This window comes from Salvelinus alpinus, chromosome 11 (assembly GCF_045679555.1).
Source record: "Salvelinus alpinus chromosome 11, SLU_Salpinus.1, whole genome shotgun sequence".
Taxonomy (NCBI): domain Eukaryota; kingdom Metazoa; phylum Chordata; class Actinopteri; order Salmoniformes; family Salmonidae; genus Salvelinus; species Salvelinus alpinus.
In genome coordinates, this window is record NC_092096.1 from 21,143,355 (window position 1) to 21,168,747 (window position 25,393).

The window sequence follows — 25,393 nt, forward strand, 5'->3', positions numbered from 1 at the left end:
GCTGCTAGCGTTAGGGGTCTCGAATGGTTGAGGGACAGCTATTGGGGAACTGTGGGGGGGATCTTGGAAGGTTCGGGTTCACATTTTTTGGCGAGGTGGGAGATCTGTCAACGTGCCCTTGAGCAGGGCATTGACCCTGGATGCTTCTGTGTGTCACTCTGACTGGGAGTCTGTTGGATGACTGGTATGATGTAGTTGTTGAGCGGCTTCACTGCAAGTATATTGTATGTTTTGGATAGTCAATAAAAAAAATGAAAATGATAATAAATACAAAAAAAAGGTATAGTAGCACGGAATCATTGACAAAACTTAAAACCAAGTGTATAAGGGCTATTATAAACCGGGTATTTTGGATCCTGGATGCTGATTGGCTGAAACAGCATTCCAGCTGTGTGTATATCATCAATATTCCAAAGGTATGATGCAAACATACTTGTTGCTGTTCTATCTGAAAGTTTCACGACATTGTTCTTGATATGCCACAGCAAATGACAAAAGAAAAGCAATAAGCTTCCATTAACGTATGACCTAACCTTGTATCTAGCCTAGCGTTTGGTTTGCAATAGTCACATACAGCAGACACATCACAACATATGCCATTTTAACGAGGCTAATCAGGAAGTGTTCATTCCATCTCTCGCTCTACCTATCTATCCAAAGTAAAGACGCAGACAGTGTCTGAATACCCATATTTCCGTTCTCGTTGGCATTTTGGGTGTGTGAAAATAAAACGTTTTATAGTATGTGAAATGTAGAAAATTGCTTTAAAACGCCAGGATGTTATACTCATTTTGATTGAGAGATGGAATGAACACTTCCTGATTAGCCCCGTTAAAATGGCATATGTTGTGATGTATCTGCTGTGTGTGACTGTAGAAATCGCTGCACACTATTGAGGAAGAGAATCAGTGCACAGTCACACACATACCTGCCGATACATGCATTAATACACACATGCACGCTCGGACAAAGGCCCAACTCACACTGTCGCTGCACTGACAACCTAGCCTTTATGAAAAGACAGAAATGCTCATAGCATTACATGTAGTCATTTTGAGACATTACCACAAAAAAACAGAGTTGATTAAAACCTCTACAGGATCGGTGGGTCCCCCGCGGGACGGTTGAGCTAACGTAGGCTAATGCGATTAGCATGAGGTTGTAAGTAACAAGAACATTTCCCAGGACATAGACATATCTGATATTGGCAGAAAGCTTAAATTCTTGTTAATCTAACTGCACTGTCCAATTTACAGTAGCTATTATAGTGAAATAATACCATGCTATTGTTTGAGGAGAGTGCACAGTTATAAACTTGAAAAGTTATTAATAAACCAATTAGGCACATTTGAGCAGTCTTGATACAACATTTTGAACAGAAATGCAATGGTTCATTGGAGCAGTCTTAAACTTTGCACATACACTACTGCCATCTAGTGGCCAAAATCTAATTTGCGCCTGGGCTGGAATAATACATTATGGCCGTTCTCTTGCATTTCAAAGATGATGGTACAAAAAAAAACAATAAAATGCATGTTTTTTTCTTTGTATTATCTTTAACCAGAGCTAATGTGTTATATTCTCCTACATTCATTTCACATTTCCACAAACTTCAGTGTCTCCTTTCAAATGGTATCAAGAAAATGCATATCCTTGCTTCATGTCCTGAGCTACAGGCAGTTAGATTTGGGTATGTCATTTTAGGGCAAAATTGAAAAGAAGGGGCGGATCCTTAAGTTAAATTGCAGACTGAAGCAATAGGCAGCAACTAACCTCAACTTGACAAAACAGTAAGTAAAAACTTATGCATGCAATAGTACTAAGCATATAGGAAACATTGTTATAACAGAAAACGGCCATTAAAAACAAACAACAATTGACCCCCTATTGATTTAAGCTAAATAATGACATTACCTGGTAAAACGTTCAATGAGGCATACACATAATGCCTTATAAATGCATTTATAATGCCTTATAATGCACTTATTAGTGTCTTATACTACTTGGTATAAGGCCAGAAATCCTAATGCATTATAGGTTAGATAGCTATCTTCCTAGCAAAGTGAGCTAGCTAGACAGCTACGTTTCGACAGTAGTTGATGCTTATGTTCCTAGTTCCTTTCAATCAATGCAGTAAATGTCAACAGGCACACAATAATCAAAAATGAAAAAAGAAGAAAAAACAAATATTATTTTAATTTTAGCATTAAGCTAGGATAAAAGGCTGTTTTGATCAGAGTCTCGCTCTTGTAGAACCAGCCTGATTGCTAAGTTTACAATTTTATCAGTCTGGAGTCCCTACTGATCAGACTGGTTCCACCAGGATGACATCGTTGAGGTTAATATTCTACCATGGTTACCCACAACTTTTGGGAGGGGTGGACAAACCACAGTCTCTGATTGGTTACAGGTGGATGGGGTTTGGAGATAATTAGTATCTCTGTCTTCTAGACTGTCACGTTACCACAATGGCTTTCTCTGGTTCGTCTCCTGTCTCGCGTTTGGCTGCGGAACCCCCGCCATCTCCCCCGTGGCTGTGGCCGCGTCATCAACGGTGAGGAGGCTGTGCCCAACTCCTGGCCCTGGCAGGTGTCCCTGCAGCAATCTGGCACCCACTTCTGTGATCAATGAGTACTAGGTGGTGACTGCTGCTCACTGCGATGTCAAGACCTCCCACCGACGAGCACAACATGCTCATGAGCAATGAGGCCATCCAGATCCTGAAGCCTGCTAAAGTGTTCACCCACTCCAGGTGGAACCCCAACACCATCAAAAATGACATCATCTTGATCAAGCTGGCCACCCCCACCACCCTGAGTGCCAAAGTGTCCCCCGTGTGCCTGGCTTCGTACGAAGACAACTTCGCCCCTGGCATGACCTGTGTGACTTCCGGCTGGTGCATGAGCAGCTACCGGCCTGCTAATTACCCCAACAAACTGCAGCAGGGTGCTGTGCCCCTCCTGTCTGAGGAGGAGTACAAGAAGCACTGGGGCAACATGATTCACAAAATTATAATCTGTGCCGGTGGCAAAGGTGTTTCCTCCTGCATGGGGGACTCCGGTGGCCCCCTGGTCTGTGAGAAGAACAAGGTGTGGAGCCTGGTCGGTATTGTGTCCTGGGGCAGCAGTAGTGGCTCTACCTCTACCCCCTTTGTGTACACCTGAGTTGCCGAGGTTCGCATCTGGGTGGACATGACCATGATGCTCAACTAAGAGCAATGCCACAGCCTCCCTGTCCAGAATAATATGTTCCACTCCAGCCATTACCACGAGCCCGTCCTCCCCATATTAAACAGTATTTTTACTACTTGATGAATTTAAATGCGAGCCGTTCTTCCCTCAACAGCCTCCTGTGGTTGTGGTGGACTGTCAGTCAGTCCAGTGTGAAGCAGGTTATTCATGTCTATAGTATAAGGGAAGAAGGTCTCCTGTACTCTGTAAATCACACATGCAATACTGTAGCTTAATTCCCAAAGCTGACCCACTAAGACTCCTAACAACGCCAGAACGGACTCAGGAAAGCTGACCTCCCTGGCCTTTAACTGTCATCACAAACAAACACACAGGTAGCTGTATAAACAATAGCACTGGTCATCTAGAGTTACTTGATCTTGTTCGACAGTCAGGACATGTCCTCTGTGTATATCTGTTTGTTAGTTAGTTAGTTTTGGGCTAGTGGAAGAGATGAGGGCCAATAAACTACCCATAAGAGATGAGTGATACCCAGTCCCAGTGCCAGTTGCCTTGGAATACAAATGAAGACTAGACTGAACACTTAATGCATGCTGGGTAAATTAGCACACTCAATAATTATCGGAATAAAATAACTGCGGTTTTCAAGGGCAAAATTAGTGCAGTTTTACAGGGCAACAGAAGGGATATGCAGATTATCAAAAGCATTTAGATTGCATTCCTGAATATTCTTATAAGATATAAATATTCAGGTCATCTTTATGGTTCACAGGTCACTTCCTCCCAGATGGGAGAGAGACAGGAAAAGGAAGGACAGATGGAAGGAAGTTGGGAGAGAGAGGTTTTGGTGCCACTTGCGATGAGAACGTATTCCATTTTACAGAATAAATAAATAATTTATTAGACATTATTTCTCAGTTGGTTTCATTAGGGCCACTGAAGAGATCTTATCTTAGATTAAAACCGGACAACACAGAGCCATACCCTTATCAATGCATGGTTGGCCTCCCAACTCCCAATGAAAGTGATAACGGTCATTTGGTGTAGCGTAGTGGTCCTGTTCAAATTACCCCCAACTCTAATGAGTTTAGTCAAACTGACTGTCTAAGTCGTAACTGTGGACGCTCTCTCTCCCTGGTAAATTAACAAGGCTTTGATTTGATTTTGAAGAGCTGCCAAGTCATTGTTGGCTACTAATTACCAAACGTAGCAGGCGTAGAAAAGCACCTGAGCGGAGTCCCCACTTCCATTTTGTAGGGCAAACGGAAGTTAGATTGAAAATTCTGTATCCCTGAAAACCAGAAACATCCGGTTTCTGACAACACGGTTAAGGGTGGCTACTAATTGACCTCTGAGATATCCATTATGCATGGCTCTTCTTCTGCTGTATGCCAATGAGCTAAAGAAGTACCATAGAGCTTCAATGAGCTAGGGAAGTACCACAGAGCTTCAATGAGCTAGGGAAGTACCATAGAGCTTCAATGAACTAGGGAAGTACCATAGAGGTTCAATGAGCTAGGGAAGTACCATAGAGCTTCAATGAACTAGGGAAGTACCACAGAGCTTCAATGAGCTAGGGAAGTACCATAGAGCTTCAATGAGCTAGGGAAGTACCACAGAGCTTCAATGAGCTAGGGAAGTACCACAGAGCTTCAATGAGCTAGGGAAGTACCATAGAGCTTCAATGAACTAGGGAAGTACCATTGAGCATCAATGAGCTAGGGAAGTACCATAGAGCATCAAAGCGCTAGGGAAGTACCATAGAGCTTCAAAAACACACACAGGGCAATTTCCCATTATATCTAGCTGAGAGACTTGTTCATATTATTAATCTATCCTCTCTCCTCCCAGAATCCTTTGTGCGAGGGGTAAAGTAAATGGTCGGTTCACGTAGGGAAGACAGCCGCGGTGCCATGATTAATAGAAGCCATCATTCCCAGAGGATGAAGCCGCAACGTGGGCGCAACAGCCCTGCTCAAACCTTTCTCATCTTTTAACATGAACGTGCGTTGGATCTTTTCCCATTTTCTCCCTAAGTTTCATATTTCAGCTGGCCCTATTGTGAATAGGCATTAGTGTCAGGTTAACGGATGGGGTTTAAAGTTAGAGAGGGTCACAGGGCTAGATCACTACTGGTCTGTGGAACTGGTAGAAAGAGCTAGTGCTACACTAGGCTACAGTGCATTGAAATTGTACAGCAGCATGTGTTTCACTTAATTAAACTGACAGGGGACTGCACAGCACATGTTTCACTGTGGCCCAATGCATCCCCTATAAAGTCTACAGGAACATAAAAGCCACAGTATATTCCTACCCTCTAGCGTTTATCCAAACCACGACCTTTAAGATATTTCCATGTGGAGAAAACAAATGAGGTAAAGATACACTGTACAATATGTCAGGCCACATTGATTAGAACATACATCACCGGCGCAATCTAATGAACTGCGACAACGGCCTTGCGCATAGCATATGAGAGCTATATTATAGAGGCATCGCTGTCCTATTAGATATGAGCTATGGTCATCTATTCACTTTGCCTCAACAGTGTCACAATTCTGAGGTCAGCCAATAGCTAATCCCTCCATGATCCACAACGGCAGATTCCTCTGTTGACAGTAGGTATGAAGATGTCCTCCGACGGTGACACACCCACAAATGCACACAAACACGCCCTTTTAAACCAGGCTAAATCAGGGAGTGGGAATTTTATCTCTCGCTCTACCTCTCAAAGTAAAGACACACAGGGGCCTGCCTAGCGCCTTTACACAATTCCTTACCACATTGATAACTTCAGCTCTATCAATTGCTGTATTCAGCTCATCTAAAGCTCAAAGGATAATCTTGACGGAACTGTCAATATAGTGATGAACTGAAGCCTGTGTGAAAAGACAGCAATGCTCATTGCATTACATATAGAAACATTGAAACACGACCGCCCAGAAACCTCCGAGTAGATTCACTTACAGACTATAAAGTGGATTCACTTACAGGCTATAAAGTGGATTCACTTACAGACACGACATACAGAAACATCTTCACAAGCAGCAACTCATAGTTCCCTTTCAACCAACTTCACAAAATAACACATCAAAACCTATGCAGGCAATAATACTAAGCATAGACGTGAAACTAGTTTGAATAAAGGCAGTCAATTACCAGTTCATGATGACATCAACACAGTCTCCCAATCCAACTACAGTAGCAGTAGCACGCTTGGCTTTAAATCAGAACAGAGAGCCAACAGGCACCGACACTCTACTCAGTACAGTACCTAGAGGGGTCTGGCTTGGCTTTCCCATAGAGCAGACGACTCTTTCTCTCCCGGGGCTTGGCGGTGGGCAGGCGCGAGCGCGAGACAAGGGGGTCAGCTTGTTCACCATGGGACATGATGAGTTAAGTGGGAGGGATCGTCGATGCTGCCCCACTACCTCCTACAGTTCCAGCCCCAGAGGCTCCTGGGTGTCGTGGGCCACCAATGGGGAGTTTCCCCACAACATATACGCATGCACACACGCACGCACGTACAGAGCACTTGGCCTGCTCACATTTACAGTTGCAGCACTGGGCTTTCTATAGCCAGCACCTGCTACTGGAGCCCTGATCGGCCTCACTGGTGTCTGGGGGGAGAGAGGAGGAAATGTGTGTGTGTGTGTGTGTGTGTGTGTGTGTGTGTGTGTGTGTGTGTGTGTGTGTGTGTGTGTGTGTGTGTGTGTGTGTGTGTGTGTGTGTGTGTGTGTGTGTGTGTGTGTGTGTGTGTGTGTGTGTGTGTGTGTGTGTGTGTGTGTGTGTGTGTGTGTGTGTGTGATTAAGTGAGTGAAAGATAATTGATAATTGCTTTATAAAAAGCAACACTGCATTGTTTGGTGGATCAGACTACATTGTCCTAGATTGTATTTTTGGTCCAGAGATCCAGACAGGGCTGGTCACGTCTGTGAAATCAGACAATGCAGTACGCAGGTTGACTTTATTGGGATGAGTCTTGTCCTGGAGGCAGAACTTCCGCTAGATGGACCAGCTGCAAAGTCAAAATTAGCTATATTGTAAAAATTTATGAAAAATGTGCTTTTTAGTCTTTGATTTAGGTTAGGGTTAGGCATTAGGGTTAGCAGTGTGGTTAAGGTTTGGGTTAGGAATTAGGGTTAGCAGTGTGGTTAAGGTTAGGGTTAGGCATTAGGGTTAGCAGTGTGGTTAAGGTTAGGGTTAGGAATTAGGGTTAGCAGTGTGGTTAAGGTTAGGGTTAGGCATTAGGGTTAGCAGTGTGGTTAAGGTTAGGGTTAGCAGTGTGGTTAAGGTTAGGGTTAGGCACTAGGGTTAGCAGTGTGCTTAAGGTTAGGGTTAGGCATTAGGGTTAGCAGTGTGGTTAAGGTTAGGGTTAGGCATTAGGGTTAGCAGTGTGCTTAAGGTTAGGGTTAGGCATTAGGGTTAGCAGTGTGGTTAAGGTTAGGGTTAGGAATTAGGGTTAGCAGTGTGGTTAAGGTTAGGGTTAGGCATTATGGTTAGCAGTGTGGTTAAGGTTAGGGTTAGGCATTAGGGTTAGCAGTGTGGTTAAGGTTAGGGTTAGGCATTAGGGTTAGCAGTGTGGTTTAGGTTAGGGTTAGGCATTAGGGTTAGCGGTGTGGTTAAGGTTAGGGTTAGGCATTAGGGTTAGCAGTGTGGTTAAGGTTAGGGTTAGGCATTAGGGATAGCAGTATGGTTAAGGTTAAGGTTAGGGTTAAGGTTAGGTTCAATGACATTGTGGCTGTTCCAACTAGTGTCCACTCTGCAGAGCTGCCTCCAGTACAAGATTCATGATGAAAAATGCTAACCTGCATGTCATACGGGCAGAGAGGTGAATGCTTACTCAGAGTATATTTCACTCCAAACACTTTACAGCTCAAGCTAATTGGCTAATGTAACATTAGCATATTCCCCTACAGTTGAATACCTAAAAATACTTAGTGTCGGTTCTGAACTACTTATGACCATGGGACATGATGGTCATGACATAAATCATGACATGACATAAATCATCCTGGTTTGGGTCAGATTTTTGACACACACATATACACGCATGCACACGCACACACACACACCGTATCTGGTTCTCCATTAAAACCACCACCACACCGACCACTTCTCTACTGGGAGAACAACGGCTTCCTGTAGCAGTGATGGGCTGTGGACCATCGCCTCTCGTGGGGTGTTGATTTAATTATCACCCCCAGGGGAATGAGACGTTACTGGGCCTGGCAGACCTTGAGGAAACCCTGGCAGATCCTGGGTGTTGTTGGAAGCCAGCCCCATATATTAAGCTAGCCCTCTGGTTTCTGGCTCCTTATGGCTCTCTGGCCTCCTGGCCTACTTCTGCTGTGTGACATCACCCAGGCCTGGCTTGCAGGACTGGGCGGTCCTGCCATGACGGTGGTAGTCTCGCTGGAATGGCAGCGTCGGCCTTGTACCAGGCCGGCAGGGGTATCGGACCCCACCTGTCGCTTGTTGCTGCCTCTGACTGGGAGAGGTCCCAGTGAGCTGAGGCCTGAGAGGGAGGAATGAGGGGCAGCTGTGCCTCTCTGTGCACCCCTCCCACCCACAGCCAGGCTAAAACCCCTAGACTCAGTTATTCAGTTAAAGCCTCTCAAACTCTGCCCCTCCTTGCCTCTCTCCCTCCCTAGCGTTCCGCAGTCCTGACAGTGACCAGAGGATCAACACCGGGTACCTCAGAATACATCCATACACCAGCAGCAGGCAGCAGGCCAGACCAGGGCCTGGTTGGGATGGTTGGGAGGTGTAACCTGAGCTCGCCAGGGGAATGCCACCCATGTGTGGTACTTTAAACCTCTCTTTAGATGCTTCTCTCAGGCTGGGTTGTCTATTTACATCACATGGGCCTGGATCCCTTCCTGTTTTTATTGCTTAGTGGGCAGCGGCAGTGTCCACTTTCTGTCTACTTCTGCAATGTGTTGAAACGTTCCTCTGTTAGCTGCTATCTGTTTATTAAATGGTAAAATGTCTGTCTAAACTACTAGCACACAGCTCGGACACCCATGCATACCCCACAAGACATGCCACAAGAGGTCTCTTCACAGTCCCCAAGTCCAGAACAGACTATGGGAGGCGCACAGTACTACATAGAGCCGTGACTACATGGAACTCTATTCCACATCAAGTAACTGATGCAGCAGTAAAACTTGATTTGAAAAACAGATTAAAAACACGTTATGGAACAGCGGGGACTGTGAAGCAACACAAACATAGGCACAGACACATGCACACACACACACACGATAACATACGCACAATGCACACACGTACACATGGATTTAGTACTGTAGATATTTGGTAGTGGTGGGTTTGGGCTCCATAATAATTTATTATGGATCCCTTCTTTGGGGATCCATAATAAATACAAATGGTGTGATAGTACATAGCAGGGACCTGTTTAGATGAGACAAGCTAGACTTGAACCGTACACCAAAGTCAAAATATCCCAAGATCAAATGTGTTCAGAACCAAAATAACACACCAGCATAGTGGCTGCAAATGTGACTAGTAAACCATTAGTAAGGAAAATGCAAAACTGACCCAAAATGCAGCATCTAGTGGCAACTTCACCCGACGCCATTGAGATGTGAGGACAACTGAGCCTACCTGGACTGCATCTCTGGTTGCGTTTTGAGGGGGCTGGCCGGCGCCGCCCCGGTGGTCTGGTGTGTAAGCTCTACCAGGGACTGGTAGTACTGCTGCTGCTGTTGCTGCTGCTGCTTGTAGCGAGACAGGATGAAGAACAGTCCCAGGATGGTCTTTAGGTTCCCATTCCGGATCTCTGACGGGTAGACAGGGGAACAGAGCACATCATTATCAGCAACGTGGGTTCAAATCTCGCTGCTGCCAACAATACGGAAATGTATGCACGCAGTACTAGAATTGGTTTGGATAAAAGCGTCAGCTAGCTAAATGACATATATTACCGCCCTGTGTGATTCCTGGCCTGGCTAAGAGAAGACACAAACACACATCTGACACAAGGCAAGTGAGTATCTAGTGTTGTTTTAGTCTCAAAATGAGGAAGTGAGACTGAAATAGTGAGTCAGGTACAGTGTGCTATTACTAACGGAACAAGTGTCTAATTTAACTGTAACCGTGGCAACCTATTTTTGAATTTCATTTTGTTGATATTGACTATTTGACAGTTATTGCACTAGGGATTCACCTAAGACCACTGGCTGAGTGACTTAGTCCTCGTGAGAGATGGGTTCTGACTAGGTTGAACACATTCACTCTAAACTTACTCTAAAATGCTTTTAAAGTTCCCTTCTCCCTGCAAAACAAAGGGAGCCTATCAACTGTGATATGATTCATCTGAAATCTAGGAATGAAAATGTATCTCTCGCTCAGCCCCCGTCATCGGAGCGCTAACACATCCACTTGTGAAATGGCTTTTCATATCAGAATAGCTGACACAGACACTGTTTGAAAGATTTCAACAGCTGACACAGCAGTTCACGTAACGGGGCTCAACTTTCTTGGCCTGTTGTTTGCCGATTACAAAAAGTTGGAAAGATTAATCTTTACGTTTTCGATTTCAAACTCCAGGAAGCAGTCATTTATATTGTTACATTGCAGCAGTCCAAACGGCCAGTATTCAATTGAAGAACAAAAACGTCCCACATTCATTCGGCAAAGCAATTCGTCACTGGCCACAGAATAATTGGAGATTTACTGTGTAGAACACAATAACAAAACAGAAATACAGGGCCATTGAGGTTACTATTTGAAACATGAAGAGCCAGTTTCCCGGAACCAGATTAAGCCTGTTTGTGGACTAAAAAACATGCTGAATGGAGAATCTCCATTGAAAGTGTTTACTAGTCCAGAACTAGGCTTAATCTGGGTCAAGGAAAACCATCCTAAAGAGTAATAGATAGAAGCAGTTGACCATGTGAACATCTATTCATACTGTAAATACAGACATTTGATATCAATGTGACCAGTTGTCTCCTTGTGCTTCATATGGATGTGGAACAAATTCATTAAACACAGATATCGCAGCAGGGTTGTCATTTAGAGAAAAACAAAACAGCTGCGATTCTGAGGAAAATGGAACCGAACTTGATCCAGATATCGGGTAACGGAGGGAGGTCAACCATGATAGGGTTTCCTCTAATGCCAGCCTGCTCTTTACCAGCCTGCTTTACCAGTCTGTTCTTTACCAGCCTGCTCTTTACCAGCCTGCTTTACCAGTCTGTTATTTACCAGCCTGCTCTTTACCAGCCTGCTCCCACTCTTTCTATTCAGCCTGCTTTCAGAATTATCCAATTACGGATAGTTATGCTAAGCTCCATTGGCCCCACCATACAGGAGCACATGTCATGCCCAGTTTCAAAGCAACGTGGGCTAAGTGCTGTCAGCACTTCGGTGCCAGTCCTCCTTGGGCCACAGTCAGAGTATATGGGCCCCGCTTTGAGGGACTTTTAAGTGGTTAACGCGGTTTCATTTAACCTTTTGTCTTTTTTGGGGGCGGATTTTACGAGCCACAAAGGACTTCGGAGGAGGTAGATGGAGGGTTCCGCTAGGCCTGAATGGTACAGGAAAGGTATTGAGGAAAAATGGGACTGCTGAACCGCTCCCACCCAATTAATCTTTCCTGGATTTAATCCCCAGACGCGGGCCCATTTACCCTTGGCCTCTTTCAATAACATTTGACCCTAACGACCAATGTCTGCGAACTTTGACTGTAGAGAAAGAGGAAGTTATACATTTCCCTTTCAAAAGTGATATGATCTGAGGTCTTTAAACCTCATATTATACATTCTCTTCCCCTTTCAGCGACTCTGTTCCCCAACCAGCTGACAAATTGAATCTGAGTTACATCCAGAACTGGTCCTGACCTGTGCTTCTTCCTGCTAGTTATCTGATGAAGGCAGAATATATGGACTGCTGGTTTTACAGAGTGGTGGACACAGTAGGCGTGATCACCATGTTGTGGATCAGGAGAGTGAGTATGCGTGTCCTCACTGACCCGGCAAGGAGAGGCGTTTAAGTGCTAACCAGGCTAGCAAAAACAGACCTATTCGAACAGGCTTCTGTGCCCACAGAGATCAAGGAGTAAGTTTGGGCTCGTGTCACAGTCGTCACAGTGAGAGCAGGGCCCTGCCGTCCAGCTGGTTGTCCCTCACCGTGCAGACCCTGCCACCACTTAACGACCTGCCACGGATGACCCCTCGCTGTACTTTGCTATGAACTGCAGGAAGGACACTTTTAGAGGTTCACACCTGCTTTTAAAAGGTTTGGTTTAGACTAGAGCGAGTGACCCTTGAATAGATCTCAGCAGGCACGGATGAACTTATCTGCGGGTTAACTGGTGGAACTGAAAAGCGGGTGTTGAATACTCTGGCAGAACAAAAGAGTGCTGGACATTGAATGGTTGTTGTACCGTTTGTTGGCTGTTTTCTAGCATTGAACAGAAAATGAGGAAGTCCAGGTTTATTATGCTATGTATTAAGTCTTTGTTTGCTTGCTATGAAGTTTTATCAGGGGTGTTTCCGGGACTTTGACGCATGCGACAAACAAGATCATTAAATCTGGCACATCTGAGGCTGAGGTCGCCCACAAGACGCCTTTCTGGAGTTTTCTTCCTAGAAGATTATTAGATTGTTTTCTTGGAAAAAACCTATACCCTCCAAGTACATCAAACATCCCGTTTCTTTTCAAATTCCACGCCTCGTAAAAACTAAGCACAAGCGTATGGAGGCCTCAAAAGTCTGCAGAACCCACAGCTAATTCAATGAAGCATAGTCCTCACTAGCTTAGGGGTATATGGAATGACTGGCCCACTCCTCATACACATGGTCCAGGGGGACAGAGACCCCTGTCTGGCCCACTCCATACACACATGGCCCAGAGGGACAGAGAACCACGCCTGGCCCACTCCTCATAACATGGCCCAGGGGGACAGAGACCCACGCCTGGCCCACTCATACACATGGCCCAGGGAGACAGAGACCCACACCTGGCCCACTCCTCATACACATGGCCCAGAGGGAAATAGACCCACGCCTGGCCCACTCCTCATACACATGGCCCAGGGGGACAGAGACCCACGCCTGGCCCACTCCTCATAACATGGTCCATGGGGACAGAGACCCACACCTGGCCCACTCCTCATACACATGGCCCAGGGGGACAGAGACCCACGCCTGGCCCACTCCTCATACACATGGCCCAGGGGGACAGAGACCCACGCCTGTCCCACTTCTCATACAAATGGCCCAGGGGGACAGAGACCCACGCCTGGCCCACTCCTCATAACATGGCCCAGGGGAACAGAGACCCATGCCTGGCCCACTCCTCATACACATGGCCCAGAGGGACAGAGACCCACACCTGGTCCACTCCTCATACACATGGCCCAGAGGCACAGAGACCCACGCCTGGCCCACTCCTCATAACATGGCCCAGGGGGACAGAGACCCACGGCCATAAAAAAGTGACGTAAAGTGACCAAGAACAGGGCTGCAGAGCAGACTAACCCAATAGCCTGGATATTTAGGTACCTTCTTCAATTCCAGACTGGCAAAGTCACTTTGCTGTTTTTAGGGGGACAGAATTTAGAGTAGCTGGTCAGAGTAGTGGGCCAGCTATTTCGGCTGTTCCGATAGGTCAAGGGCATCGTCACCTCCCCAAACTTTAGAGGGGAGTTAACTGACGGGGGTCCAGGACAACAAACACTGGTCTTAAATAACAGAAAGCTAGTTACTGTGGGGCTACTTCAGACATGTTAACACCCATACGAGCAGGGCTGTATATCTGTTTAATAGCAGCTTGTAGGAGGAGAGTAACCTCAAATGGGCCGTTCAAAAACTATGCGTAGTTAGGTTGACCGATCCTGCTATAACTCTCAACGACGCATTAACTTCCTTCCATCCTGTGATAAATACGTCTTCTAGATCAGGATTTCTGAAACTTTTTCAGCTCGAGACCCAAATGAGAAATTCACCGTCCTTCCGTGACCCAATGTCCCAAATCAAGAAGTCCAGTTGGGGTACCGGCCCATAGTTTAAGAACCCGTACAACCACAGTCCTAGATCCTAGCCTTGTCTCAAGCCACATGGGTTAACAATCATCATTATACATTCAACTTAATAAAAAAAATAAGAATTCAGTCTTACCTTCTGAGGAGAGCCCTTGTACATTCACTCCTCTGGCGTCCAGGAAACTGAGGCAGGCGTCCAAATTCTCGGTCTGAGGACAGAAAGAACATGAGGAGATGAACAACAGTCAGTGGAGGAAAGCATGGTGGTTGTGGAGGACTGTCATGGAGTGGCTACTTCACATTCAATGTGCAGAATGTCTCAGGGGGATGGAGTTAGGGGCTGGTCAACCCATTGGCCATAAAGCACCCATTGTCTGATTATGGCAGAGCCCGTTTGACCCGAACGTGACACAAGGAGTCAGCCGGGCCGTCTGACATAGTGACCACAGTGTGTCCCACCTACACAGCCCACAGCCCCAGCCCTGGTCGATATGCAGTATGTATACAGTACAGGAGATGTGGCCCACTTGAGGCCAATTACGACACAATACACAGCTGACAGGCAGCAGTAGAGTCAACAGTGATACTCAACCTCCCTCAGAGTGACAAAGTTCTACTGAGTTCGAGGCACTGACACTTTTATATATGAACCACTGTGCATTCCTTGAGAGTGGCTAACGCCTGCCACCGTTTGCATGGCGGGTAGTCTGAGCCCTCAGCACAGAGGGCTTTCATGAAAAGGTCACCACAGGGCAGAGAGCTCCACTGGGCCGTATTGTACTGGGGCTGTTGTGAGGGTGGGCTGGGCTAGCTGGCTAGGCTGGGCAGACAGGCGGCGTCCAGCAGCAGTGGAGTTTAATGGATTCCTTCTCCGTGCTGCTTCAGTCTCAACCCTAACCAGCCCTGAGGGGAAACGCCCCCCAAAGGAACAGGGACAACATCTCAGTAGTCTGGTCTGGAGTCTGACCTAGACTGTTGACTAAATGACTGTAATGTAAATGCACGTCTGTGAAGACATCAGACCTTAATAAGCCAATAGAGGAGGACCGCCGGGTGTCTCTGACGACGCCCTCTCTCTCGCCTGCCGGCCCTGTCAGATCCACACACATCTTGGTTGTGATTACATTTCAGTTGTAACAAGGGCACATTCTGTAGCGTATCAACATTGCACGGATGGTGTCCAGCCCCAACCTGGCCCTGACCCGTCTCAGGGTGAAAGGAGGTGGATTTACAGCCAGTCGTACAGACGGATGGGTCTCGTCTGACTTCAATGTAATGTACCACTCCAGCCTCCAGCCCTGCACCAGCCAGTGGTAGCCTGCAACAGGGAGGGCCAGGAGGATGGATGGCTGTTTACTCTGCCTGTATCAACAGTGTCGGGACCAGAACATGGGGATCACAGCCTGTTCATCTGCCTACACAACACAAACAGAACTGGAAGGGATAAAAGAGGCACAGATGTCGGGCTGTTCACGTGTGGTATGTTCCACATATGCTTAGCCAGACACCCCCAACAACCTAACAGTTTGATTATACCCGTCTCTCGTAAAAATGTGTTTCAGACATTCATCTCAGCGGAGTGACGTGCTGAGCACCGTACATTATGGTCATCATTTCCCAATTAAGTCTAGTCTAGTTAGCGAAGTATCAGAGACACATTCCTGTTGTTCCGTTGAGGGCGGTTGTGGGGGGGGAACAGAGGCTACCCGACAAATTCAGATGAGCACAAAACATCTGTGGAAATTAGTGTCATAAAAACACAGATGAAATGTAACTAACGAGACACGCATGCTATCACCTCAGCCTCCTTGGACTAATGTTTCAATAATTCTGTTTTAAATGGCTACTTAAAAAATATTTACAATGTCAAGTCAAATATCCACGGATGCCTTCACGCAGCTCTGTGCATCTGTTGGCCAGGCAGGGAGAGGGGGAGGACAGAGAGCCGAGAGGCATGTTGAATGGGCCACACAAAGACAGAGGAGTCAACCCATAGGAAAACAGACAGTAGATCTGTCCGGGAGAGTGAGAGACCTGTATCCTGTCTGATTGTTTTAATGAAAGACAAAAATGTAACTGATCAAATCTGAGGCAATGTTCTGCAACTGACATTCTGACGTTCTCACCAGAGAGGTATTAGATCAGAGCTACCACTGATTATCTTCTGTCGGTCTTTAGATTTAAATGACGTAAACAAAGCTGAATGGTCATTTAAAGTGTTGTTGATAAGTGCAGCCTTAATGTTCCACTGCTTTTTGGCTAAATAAACTGCCATTTTGGTGGGTGGTTTGGCTTTGTGATATATTTTAACGGCTTCTCGAGGAACTCGGATCATTTCTTGCTCCGATGTAAATTGACATTTTACAGGTCCACATAAGTCATTAAAAGCAATTTGCAAATGGAACATTTTGATGAGGCACATTTCCCCAAATTTGCACTTTCGGGAACTGACAAGAACACAAGCATACACCATTGGAAAATGACTGCTGATTTTAGGCAAGCGCAATTGACATAATACTGAGATCATCTTGTTCAAGTTTATTGTTGTTGGAGTTATAATCATCGTAAATCAAACCATGTTTAATTCACACACTGCACAGATCAAAATGAGGCTCTGATGTTGAATAAATGTTTGCAGTTTAATTTTCTCGCATCGCTCCCAAGTCCCAAAAATGTGTTTTGAGGCACATTGGGTCTCTCCAACGGTTTCAAGTAACCGCCACATTTGGAAAGTGTTATCCCTCAGACACAACTGTCAAATACAAATGGGCCTACGCCTCAATTACAATTGATCTTCTCCAAAAGCAATCTGTTTCAGAACAACACAGAATACCTTGTGTTGGTGTTTCACCACGGCTCAGAACAACACAGAATACCTTGTGTTGGTTATTCACCACGGCTCAGAACAACACAGAATACCTTGTGTTGGTGCTTCACCGCGGCCCAGAACAACACAGAATACCTTGTGTTGGTGTTTCACCACGGCTCAGAACAACACAGAATACCTTGTGTTGGTGCTTCACCACGGCCCAGAACAACACAGAATACCTTGTGTTGGTGCTTCACCACGGCTCAGAACAACACAGAATACCTTGTGTTGGTGCTTCACCACGGCTCAGAACAACACAGAATACCTTGTGTTGGTTCTTCACCACGGCCCAGAACAACACAGAATACCTTGTGTTGGTGCTTCACCACGGCTCAGAACAACACAGAATACCTTACGTTGGTGCTTCACCACGGCTCAGAACAACACAGAATACCTTGTGTTGGTGCTTCACCACGGCTCAGAACAACACAGAATACCTTGTGTTGGTTCTTCACCACGGTTCAGAACAACACAGAATACCTTGTGTTGGTGCTTCACCACGGTTCAGAACAACACAGAATACCTTGTGTTGGTGCTTCACCACGGTTCAGAACAACACAGAATACCTTGTGTTGGTGCTTCACCACGGCTCAGAACAACACAGAATACCTTGTGTTGGTGCTTCACCACGGTTCAGAACAACACAGAATACCTTGTGTTGGTGCTTCACCACGGCTCAGAACAACACAGAATACCTTGTGTTGGTGCTTCACCACGGCTCAGAACAACACAGAATACCTTGTGTTGGTGCTTCACCACGGCCCAGAAGAACACAGAATACCTTGTGTTGGTGCTTCACCACGGCTCAGAACAACACAGAATACCTTACGTTGGTGCTTCACCACGGTTCAGAAGAACACAGATTCTTCATTCTCATTTTACCCTCAGGGAAGCCATGCCGCCTGTACTGCCACTAACTCAGTGCTATGCTAAGAGTGCTTCAAAAGCTGGCAGGGACCCATGTAAGCTTTTTTACTTTACAAACCTGTTCCATTGAGTTTGAACACTGTCAGAACAGAAGGGTGAACACAGCACACCCGGCTGTGGTGGTGATGGGCCATAAATTCCTGTGGGCCCTTGTCTAATGAGTGTAATGAGCAAGCCGATGATTTAGGCTAGAACGTCACATAACTGAGATGCTTTACAGCATGATGGTGCTTTAATCACTGTAGTCGGGCCTAGGCTTTGAACTCCACATGTTAACAGGCCCGACGAGGCCTCCTCTCGCTCTGAAACTAAAAACAGCTCAGGGAAACAGAGAGGTTTTAGGGGGAGAAGAAACTTGACCAAGACCATTTATTTGTTTGGTCTTGATGTATTTGGCTCTTAACGGGAGGTGTTTCTGGTTTAAAGAGGCAATCTGCCGTCGAAACAACAAGGCAGACCCCCTGCCTCTGTTTAGGTAAAAAGCTGAGGGATAGGCCTGGAGAAATGTAACCACTCTCAAATTCACAGACAGAGCTATGGATGCAAGGACTGATCAAAGACATCACAATTATATTTTTACGCATGTTTTGAGGCTTACAGTGTTTGTTTACATTTGCAATGTTTACAAACACTGGAATAAAACAAGCTTATATGTTGGGTTCTGATGGGGTACGACAGTTGAAAGAAGGTCATGAGGCATTTAGAAGTTATATTCTTCAAGAATCAATAGGAATATCTCATTCATTTCGAAGTCCAAAAATGGATGTAGCAAACTGCAGATTGCCCCTTTAAGGCTTTTTGTGATGTATGTTACAGCAAAGGTGAGGCAGTTGGTGCTTTCACTCTCTGCTGCCTGCCGCTTCTGAAACCAACCTGAAAGGAAGTGGCTCATGCCCCCCTCCCCCAAACGACACACCATCGTTCTCCATTAACATTCCCCCTCTTTTTCTTTCTCTCTCTTATCCCTCCATCACCTCAGCAGTCAGCTCTATAGGGGGCTGACACGCTGCCTTTTCCATCGATCCCCAACCCCCTTCAGAGCAGGCCCATCACCCTCCATGCATCCAAAGTGGGCGACAGCTGATAAGCCATGAATAAAAATGGAGTCGCTCAAGCGGTCTACTGCCATTGATAGGCACGGCTGGCACAAACGACTGACACAAACGACTGACACAAACGACTGACACATTACAGCAGAGGAGGCTTCTATACCACATCATCCCAGGTTAATCAAATCCAATGCAAGGAGCCGGCTCCAATCAAATATCAGTCAAGCTCCGGATGGTGGGTGTGTGAGGGTTAATCTAATATCAGTCAAGCTCCGGATGGTGGGTGTGTGAGGGTTAATCTAATATCAGTCAAGCTCTGGATGGTGGGTGTGTGAGGGTTAATCTAATATCAGTCAAGCTCCGGATGGTGGGTGTGTGAGGGTTAATCTAATATCAGTCAAGCTCCGGATGGTGGGTGTGTGAGGGTTAATCTAATATCAGTCAAGGATGGTGGGTGTGTGAGGAAAAATGGGGTTGTTGCATATTTTAGTTACTGAATATAGATTTTGGGTGACAGTCCTAATCATCTCCACTGACTGGTTCTTTCATACGGCTGTCAGATAGGGCAGGTTTTACACAAGCCTTTGAAACTTGGGAAATATACAGTCTCTCTCCTATGTTAACGCACTTGTGTTTTATTTGATTTCCCCTGTTCCTCAGTGTAAAGAGGACTTCATTAATAGTCATGTTAGTTATTTCACAGTTTTAGCAGAGGGGGCAAGCTTCTTATTGGGGCTGGAGAATTCCTACATTTAATTGTCTTGCTGTATGTTTTTAAATGATATCAAAGAGGACTTTATTCCACCATTGTATTAATTTTCTTGAAGACGAATACAGAAACACAGGGAACTCTGGTCTGCAAAAATACAACCCTGTTCAAAAATACACAAATAGAATAGCCAAGAGGAATTTTTTCAGCTATTCAAATTCATTCAGCATTAGTATAATCCGTCAACCAGTAGCATCCACAGCTTGGTAGCTAAGAATTCATCCTTGCCACAATGACTTCATCATACGTGCGCCCAGCAGTGCAACAATGCGGGCGGAAGTTGCTGTCGCCAGGCTACAATGGGAGCTCTGTCTATCGTGTCTGAGGCTCATCACAGAGGGGACCAGCAGGGTCAAGTGTTGGCATCTGAAAATGTCCGTCTACATAACCTGCTGGCCAGTCAAGTAGCAAGGTGGGAAATGCCTTCGCAGCTCGCACCATTTCCTGCCACCGACGACCTCACACGACCCCCAATACCTACCGAGCCAAACTAGAAACTGTGGGTGCATCCCAAATAGCATCTCTATTACATAAATAGTGCACTACATTTGACCAGGGTGCCATTCAGGATGTATCCCATGTCTCTGCTCCAGGGCTGAGACTTTAGAGGAAAGGACATTGTGACGATCCTCACAATTGATTGAAACTGTGACACTACCCCTATCACATTGAAGGTGATTGAGAGGGTGGCTGTGTCGAGCCAGTTGAGGCAGAATGGAACGAAATAAAAGTCGCAAGGAAAAGTGAAGGGTCTTTTTCAGAGCTGAAATCTCTTGGAGCGTAAATAGACTGTCCATAAAAAAAGTATTTTGGGAAGTGTACCGTATTTATGGAGAACACGAGGGAAAGAGAGATGAGGCAAAGAGGGAGAGAGAGAAAGAGAGAGAGCGATTGAGACAGATGGAGGCGGTCAGGAACTTCAGATTTGTCAGGGAGAGAACAGAGATAGATCAAAGGTTAGCAATCCCCTGGCAGAACCTTTTTAACGAGTCAGCTTTTTTCCCTTTTAACAGGACATCCGTCGAGCCCTCTTTTTTTATCATGAGAGATTAAAAGGGTCCACGTGGGGTACAACTGGGACATAACAGGCCTGTAGGTGTTCCCTCGTCAGTTCTAGAATAGTCTACCGTGTAGACACATGAAAGGGTTGTCCCCACCCCAAAGGAAATTGTCCTCCCATGGCCTGGCCTTCATGTAGGAAGAATGGAAATTGGATGAGGGTTTGGAGCAAATCCATGGCAATGAGCAATGAGATAGAACCTCGAACAGAGATGCACAGCTTCAAGCCTCCACAGACCAGCTGATTTTCATTCATTTAACTAGGCACATATTTCTACCTGGGAGAGGTGCGTGCGCTGCCAATGGATAACATTCATCAAGTAAGTGGGAGAGAGAAAGGAAAAGCAGCAGGACAGTAGAATACGACGGCCAGAGTTGTGACTAGAGAATGATCCTATCCAACTCCATTTATAAACGGTGAAAACACTGTTCCAACTATCCAGCTGCTCACGGCAACTTCAGGTCAATTATCTGTTCCAGGGGAATTCAACTCTTACCCTACGAGCTCCAGGGTACTGCTGGTTTTTCTGTTCAACCTGATAATTAATTGCACCCAGCTGGTATCCCAGGTCTAAATCAGTCCCTGGTAAGAGGGGAACAATAACAACAAGTAGTGGAACTGGCTTTGAAGTCCAGATTTGAATGAGAGGGATATATGGCATCGTAGTGACACCCAGGGACACTCCCCAGCCTCGCGTCATGAACCTTCATATGTCGCATCATTACCAGACCTACTGATCCTCATCTCACAAGGATAGGATTGACAGCTGGAGCTGGCAAATCCAATAACCAACCGGTGCAATAAAACAGGGCAGATGTTGAACAGTGTAGCCACAAAGGAATGCACGCCAACACTTCACATCAGGTATACATGATCCATCTAAGAGTGCTAATACCAGACTGTATTAACACGGACAGTGTCGGGCAAACGAGGTTAATGGGATGGGCGCATGCTGCGTGTCCCTCATCCGTCCGTCTTGCGCACCTGCCAACAGATTGGCCCCAGATGGCGCCTGGCTGCTTCACGAGTCCTTAACCAACACCTAACTCTGTTATACCTTCCATGTGACCATTGGACCATGTGACGGGAGAAGGAACCAACCAACCTCACTTCAACTGACTAATGCAGCCTGAGGCTCTCTCTGAGGGAAAATACTAGGTTAAAGTGCTGCTCGGGGAAAGCCGGCATCACTGCCTCAAGTCTCTGTAAAAATAAAGATAATCACTTTATTATCCCCACGGGGAAAGTTTGTTTACGGCTCTGTGCATACATTAAAACACATCATCAAGCATAGACGAAGGACATATGGAGACAATTACAGACAACTAATTCAATCAGAATAGAAAAACATTCAATTCATGAGCGATTCTATGATTCATCTGTAAAAGTACACATCAGTAAAGTGCCAACTACAGGGGTACTGGGGCTTCTTAGACTCCAGCCACTTCAGAAGGACAGTGAACTGAGCACACGTCATGTCTGCGTTCCGCTGATGTGGCTGCGGTTAACTAACGACGCCATAAATGAGCTTTATTTTTCTGCTGAACAGAGCCTTTTACGATCCAGGCTGTCATTCTCTGTCAGACCATCATTTCTTCACCAACGACTAAAGAAGAAGAAAACTGCTCTGTTCAAGGGCCCTGTTTGTGCATATCTAATTCCCCTGGCTACTCCATATACAACTAGAGAAGAAGCGCTGTCAGAAAGACTTCGATTTAACAGTGGAAGAGAGGCGTGAAACATGCTGTGAGATGAAAGAGACGCTTAAAAGACGCGGAGCTCCGACGTGATGTCTTAATGAACAGCGTGTGAGTTCCTCCCCACATGGCTAACCCAGTGTAAAGAGACATCATCAAACTGTAATCCCTTTACACTGCCTTGTCCTTGAGAGAATCTCCATTGCAATTTCTTGATTCCTCGCATCCTCTCTCCTCGACTCCTTCTCAAAACCCATTGGATGAAATGGGCAGAGGAACCTGCCCTCTGACCATCTCATCCAATGGGTTTTGAGGAGACCAACAAAAAAAACACCCAGGAAAAATGTACTTACTATGACTGAGATATGTGGTTTTCCCACCAAACTATCTTAAGATGAATGCACTAACTGTAAGTGTCTCTGAGCGGCTGCTAAAAGACTCAGGTGTAAATGAGAGAGGATGTGCTAGGAAACACACTTGAGATTCTTCTCTTGTTTGGCTCAGCCTGCCTCTGGAGAGCGGTCATCCAGTCTCCCCACTGAGACTATATTGTACTGTGGGTCAGGATGTGGTCTACAGAAACTCCCAGTCTCAGTTCCCAGTAAACCCAACCCCAAACACACCAAGCGGCATGTTTGGAGAAAGACTTGCTCGGAATTCCAGAATCGACCACCGAGAATGGCACGCCCCTTGGAATCACTGCCATCCCGCACATGTAAAGTATTCAAGATTTCCTCCCACGTTTTCTCACCCCTGGTACCCCCAGTTGGCAGGGATGCCCTACCTCTTGCTCTTTCACTAATGGAGAACAAACGTGTTGGGGTCAGTTGATGTTCACTACTGGCTGGCTGGCCTTAGACTAGCGCTTAGCCACGTGCTCATCCAGCCAGATCAATTAGCCGACCTGAGCAGAGTCAGATCAATTAGCCGACCTGAGCAGAGTCAGATCAATTAGCCGACCTGAGCAGAGTCAGATCAATTAGCCGACCTGAGCAGAGTCAGATCAATTAGCCGACCTGAGCAGAGTCAGATCAATGGGAGAGACTCTATTATGCAATTTAGTCGGTGAAGTATAGCTGGAGCCGTGTTGGAGAGAAGTCTGTTCCTCCGACTTCCTCAGGCAATAAGAGATGCTCCTCGCCTGCTGAAAATAGTTTCTTCAGTGTTGTTCAGCTACACAGCTACAATCTCCAAAAAGATCAATGAACAAGACTTAAGGAATGAGTCATTTCTCCGCTCAGTAGCGGTGATATAGATGGACTGACTCACTTTACATTACAGAGCCCTTAGTAGAGTGTAATTACTCCAGTTAGTAATGTAATTACTAATTTTTACACTGTACTTCACCCTGTAGCTTAGGGTAAGGGTTGCTGCTGTAAGTCCTATGAAACAATGAGTAACTTCACCCTGTAGCTTAGGGTGAGTGTTGCTGCTGTAAGTCCTATGAAACAATGAGTAACTTCACCCTGTAGCTTAGGGTAAGGGTTGCTGCTGTAAGTCCTATGAAACAATGAGTAACTTCACCCTGTAACTTAGGGTGAGGGTTGGTGCTGTAAATCCTATGAAACAATGAGTAACTTCACCATGTAGCTTAGGGTGAGTGGTGCTGCTGTAAGTCCTATGAAACAATGAGTAACTTCTCCCTGTAGCTTAGGGTAAGGGTTGCTGCTGTAAGTCCTATGAAACAATGAGTAACTTCACCCTGTAGCTTAGGGTAAGGGTTGCTGCTGTAAGTCCTATGAAACAATGAGTAACTTCACCCTGTAGCTTAGGGTAAGGGTTGCTGCTGTAAGTCCTATGAAACAATGAGTAACTTCACCCTGTAGCTTAGGGTAAGGGTTGCTGCTGTAAGTCCTATGAAACAATGAGTAACTTCACCCTGTAGCTTAGGGTAAGGGTTGGTGCTGTAAGTCCTATGAAACAATGAGTAACTACAATATTATTTTAATTGTACTTAAGAGATTTTACACAGTGATAGCAACACTAACGTAACGTGTTACGGAATTGGACGTTTGCCTAATATGGATATCCGTAGGTAGTCACTGCAATGCCATGTTAACAGTGTTCAATTTCCTTCTTCAGTTTCCCTCACATCATCCCATCCTGTCAATCGTCCACTATCAAGCTGAATGGTATGTAAAGCCAGTCAGGTCCCCCTCACAGCACCTACGCTTCCCATCAACAGTTGAATGCAGGGCTCTCCAACCCTGTTCCTGGAGAGCTACCGTCCTATAGGTTTTAACTTCAACCCTAATCTAGCACACCTGATTCTAATCATTAGCTGGTTGATAAGATGAATCAGGTTAGTTACAGCTGGGGTTGGAGTTAAAACCTACAGGAGGGTATCTCTCCAGGGTCAGGGTTGGAGTTAAAACCTACAGGAGGGTATCTCTCCAGGGTCAGGGTTGGAGAACTCTGGTTTAATGACACATATTAGCTCGATCACACAGACAACACCGGAGAGGCAAATAGCATCTACTGCCAACCCAGCACAACATACAGTACATGTACACCTACATTCACTAACAAGCTGTTCCTAGTCTGCAGCGGTAAAACACACTCTGAAAACCTGTCTGCCACATCATCTCCAATTATCCTCTGTTACCTCAGTTGTTCCTGAATTGTCCTTTGACCCTCAGTGGCTTGCCTTAAATCCACTCAGTTCTGAGGACCAATGTTGTCCTCTCTCCAGAGCTGCTCAGTGCAACATGGCTCCACAAGTGTGTCAGATGTTCCCTCTGCTCATGTCCCCCATATACCCCGAGCCACAAGCAGACGTGTTTCCTCAAAGTCAAGTTCCCCTCCCCACCACAGGGG

At 45.9% G+C, this 25,393-nt stretch overlaps 1 protein-coding gene and 1 pseudogene across 6 annotated transcripts in view; one reads left to right on the plus strand and one right to left on the minus strand.

Annotated features, from left to right (window-relative positions):
• The window catches only part of nav3 (neuron navigator 3), a 234,014-nt gene that overhangs the window by 130,037 nt on the left and 78,584 nt on the right, over positions 1-25,393 (minus strand). For all 6 annotated transcript variants that reach the window (XM_071332043.1, XM_071332044.1, XM_071332047.1 and 3 more), the window contains exons 4-5: positions 14,342-14,414; positions 9,822-9,996 (exon numbers count right to left, since the gene is read on the minus strand). In XM_071332043.1, the coding sequence (XP_071188144.1) occupies positions 9,822-9,996; positions 14,342-14,414 (248 nt within the window). The remainder of the gene's footprint in view (positions 1-9,821; positions 9,997-14,341; positions 14,415-25,393) is intronic.
• LOC139534812 (chymotrypsin B-like) lies at positions 24-3,212 on the plus strand (annotated as a pseudogene).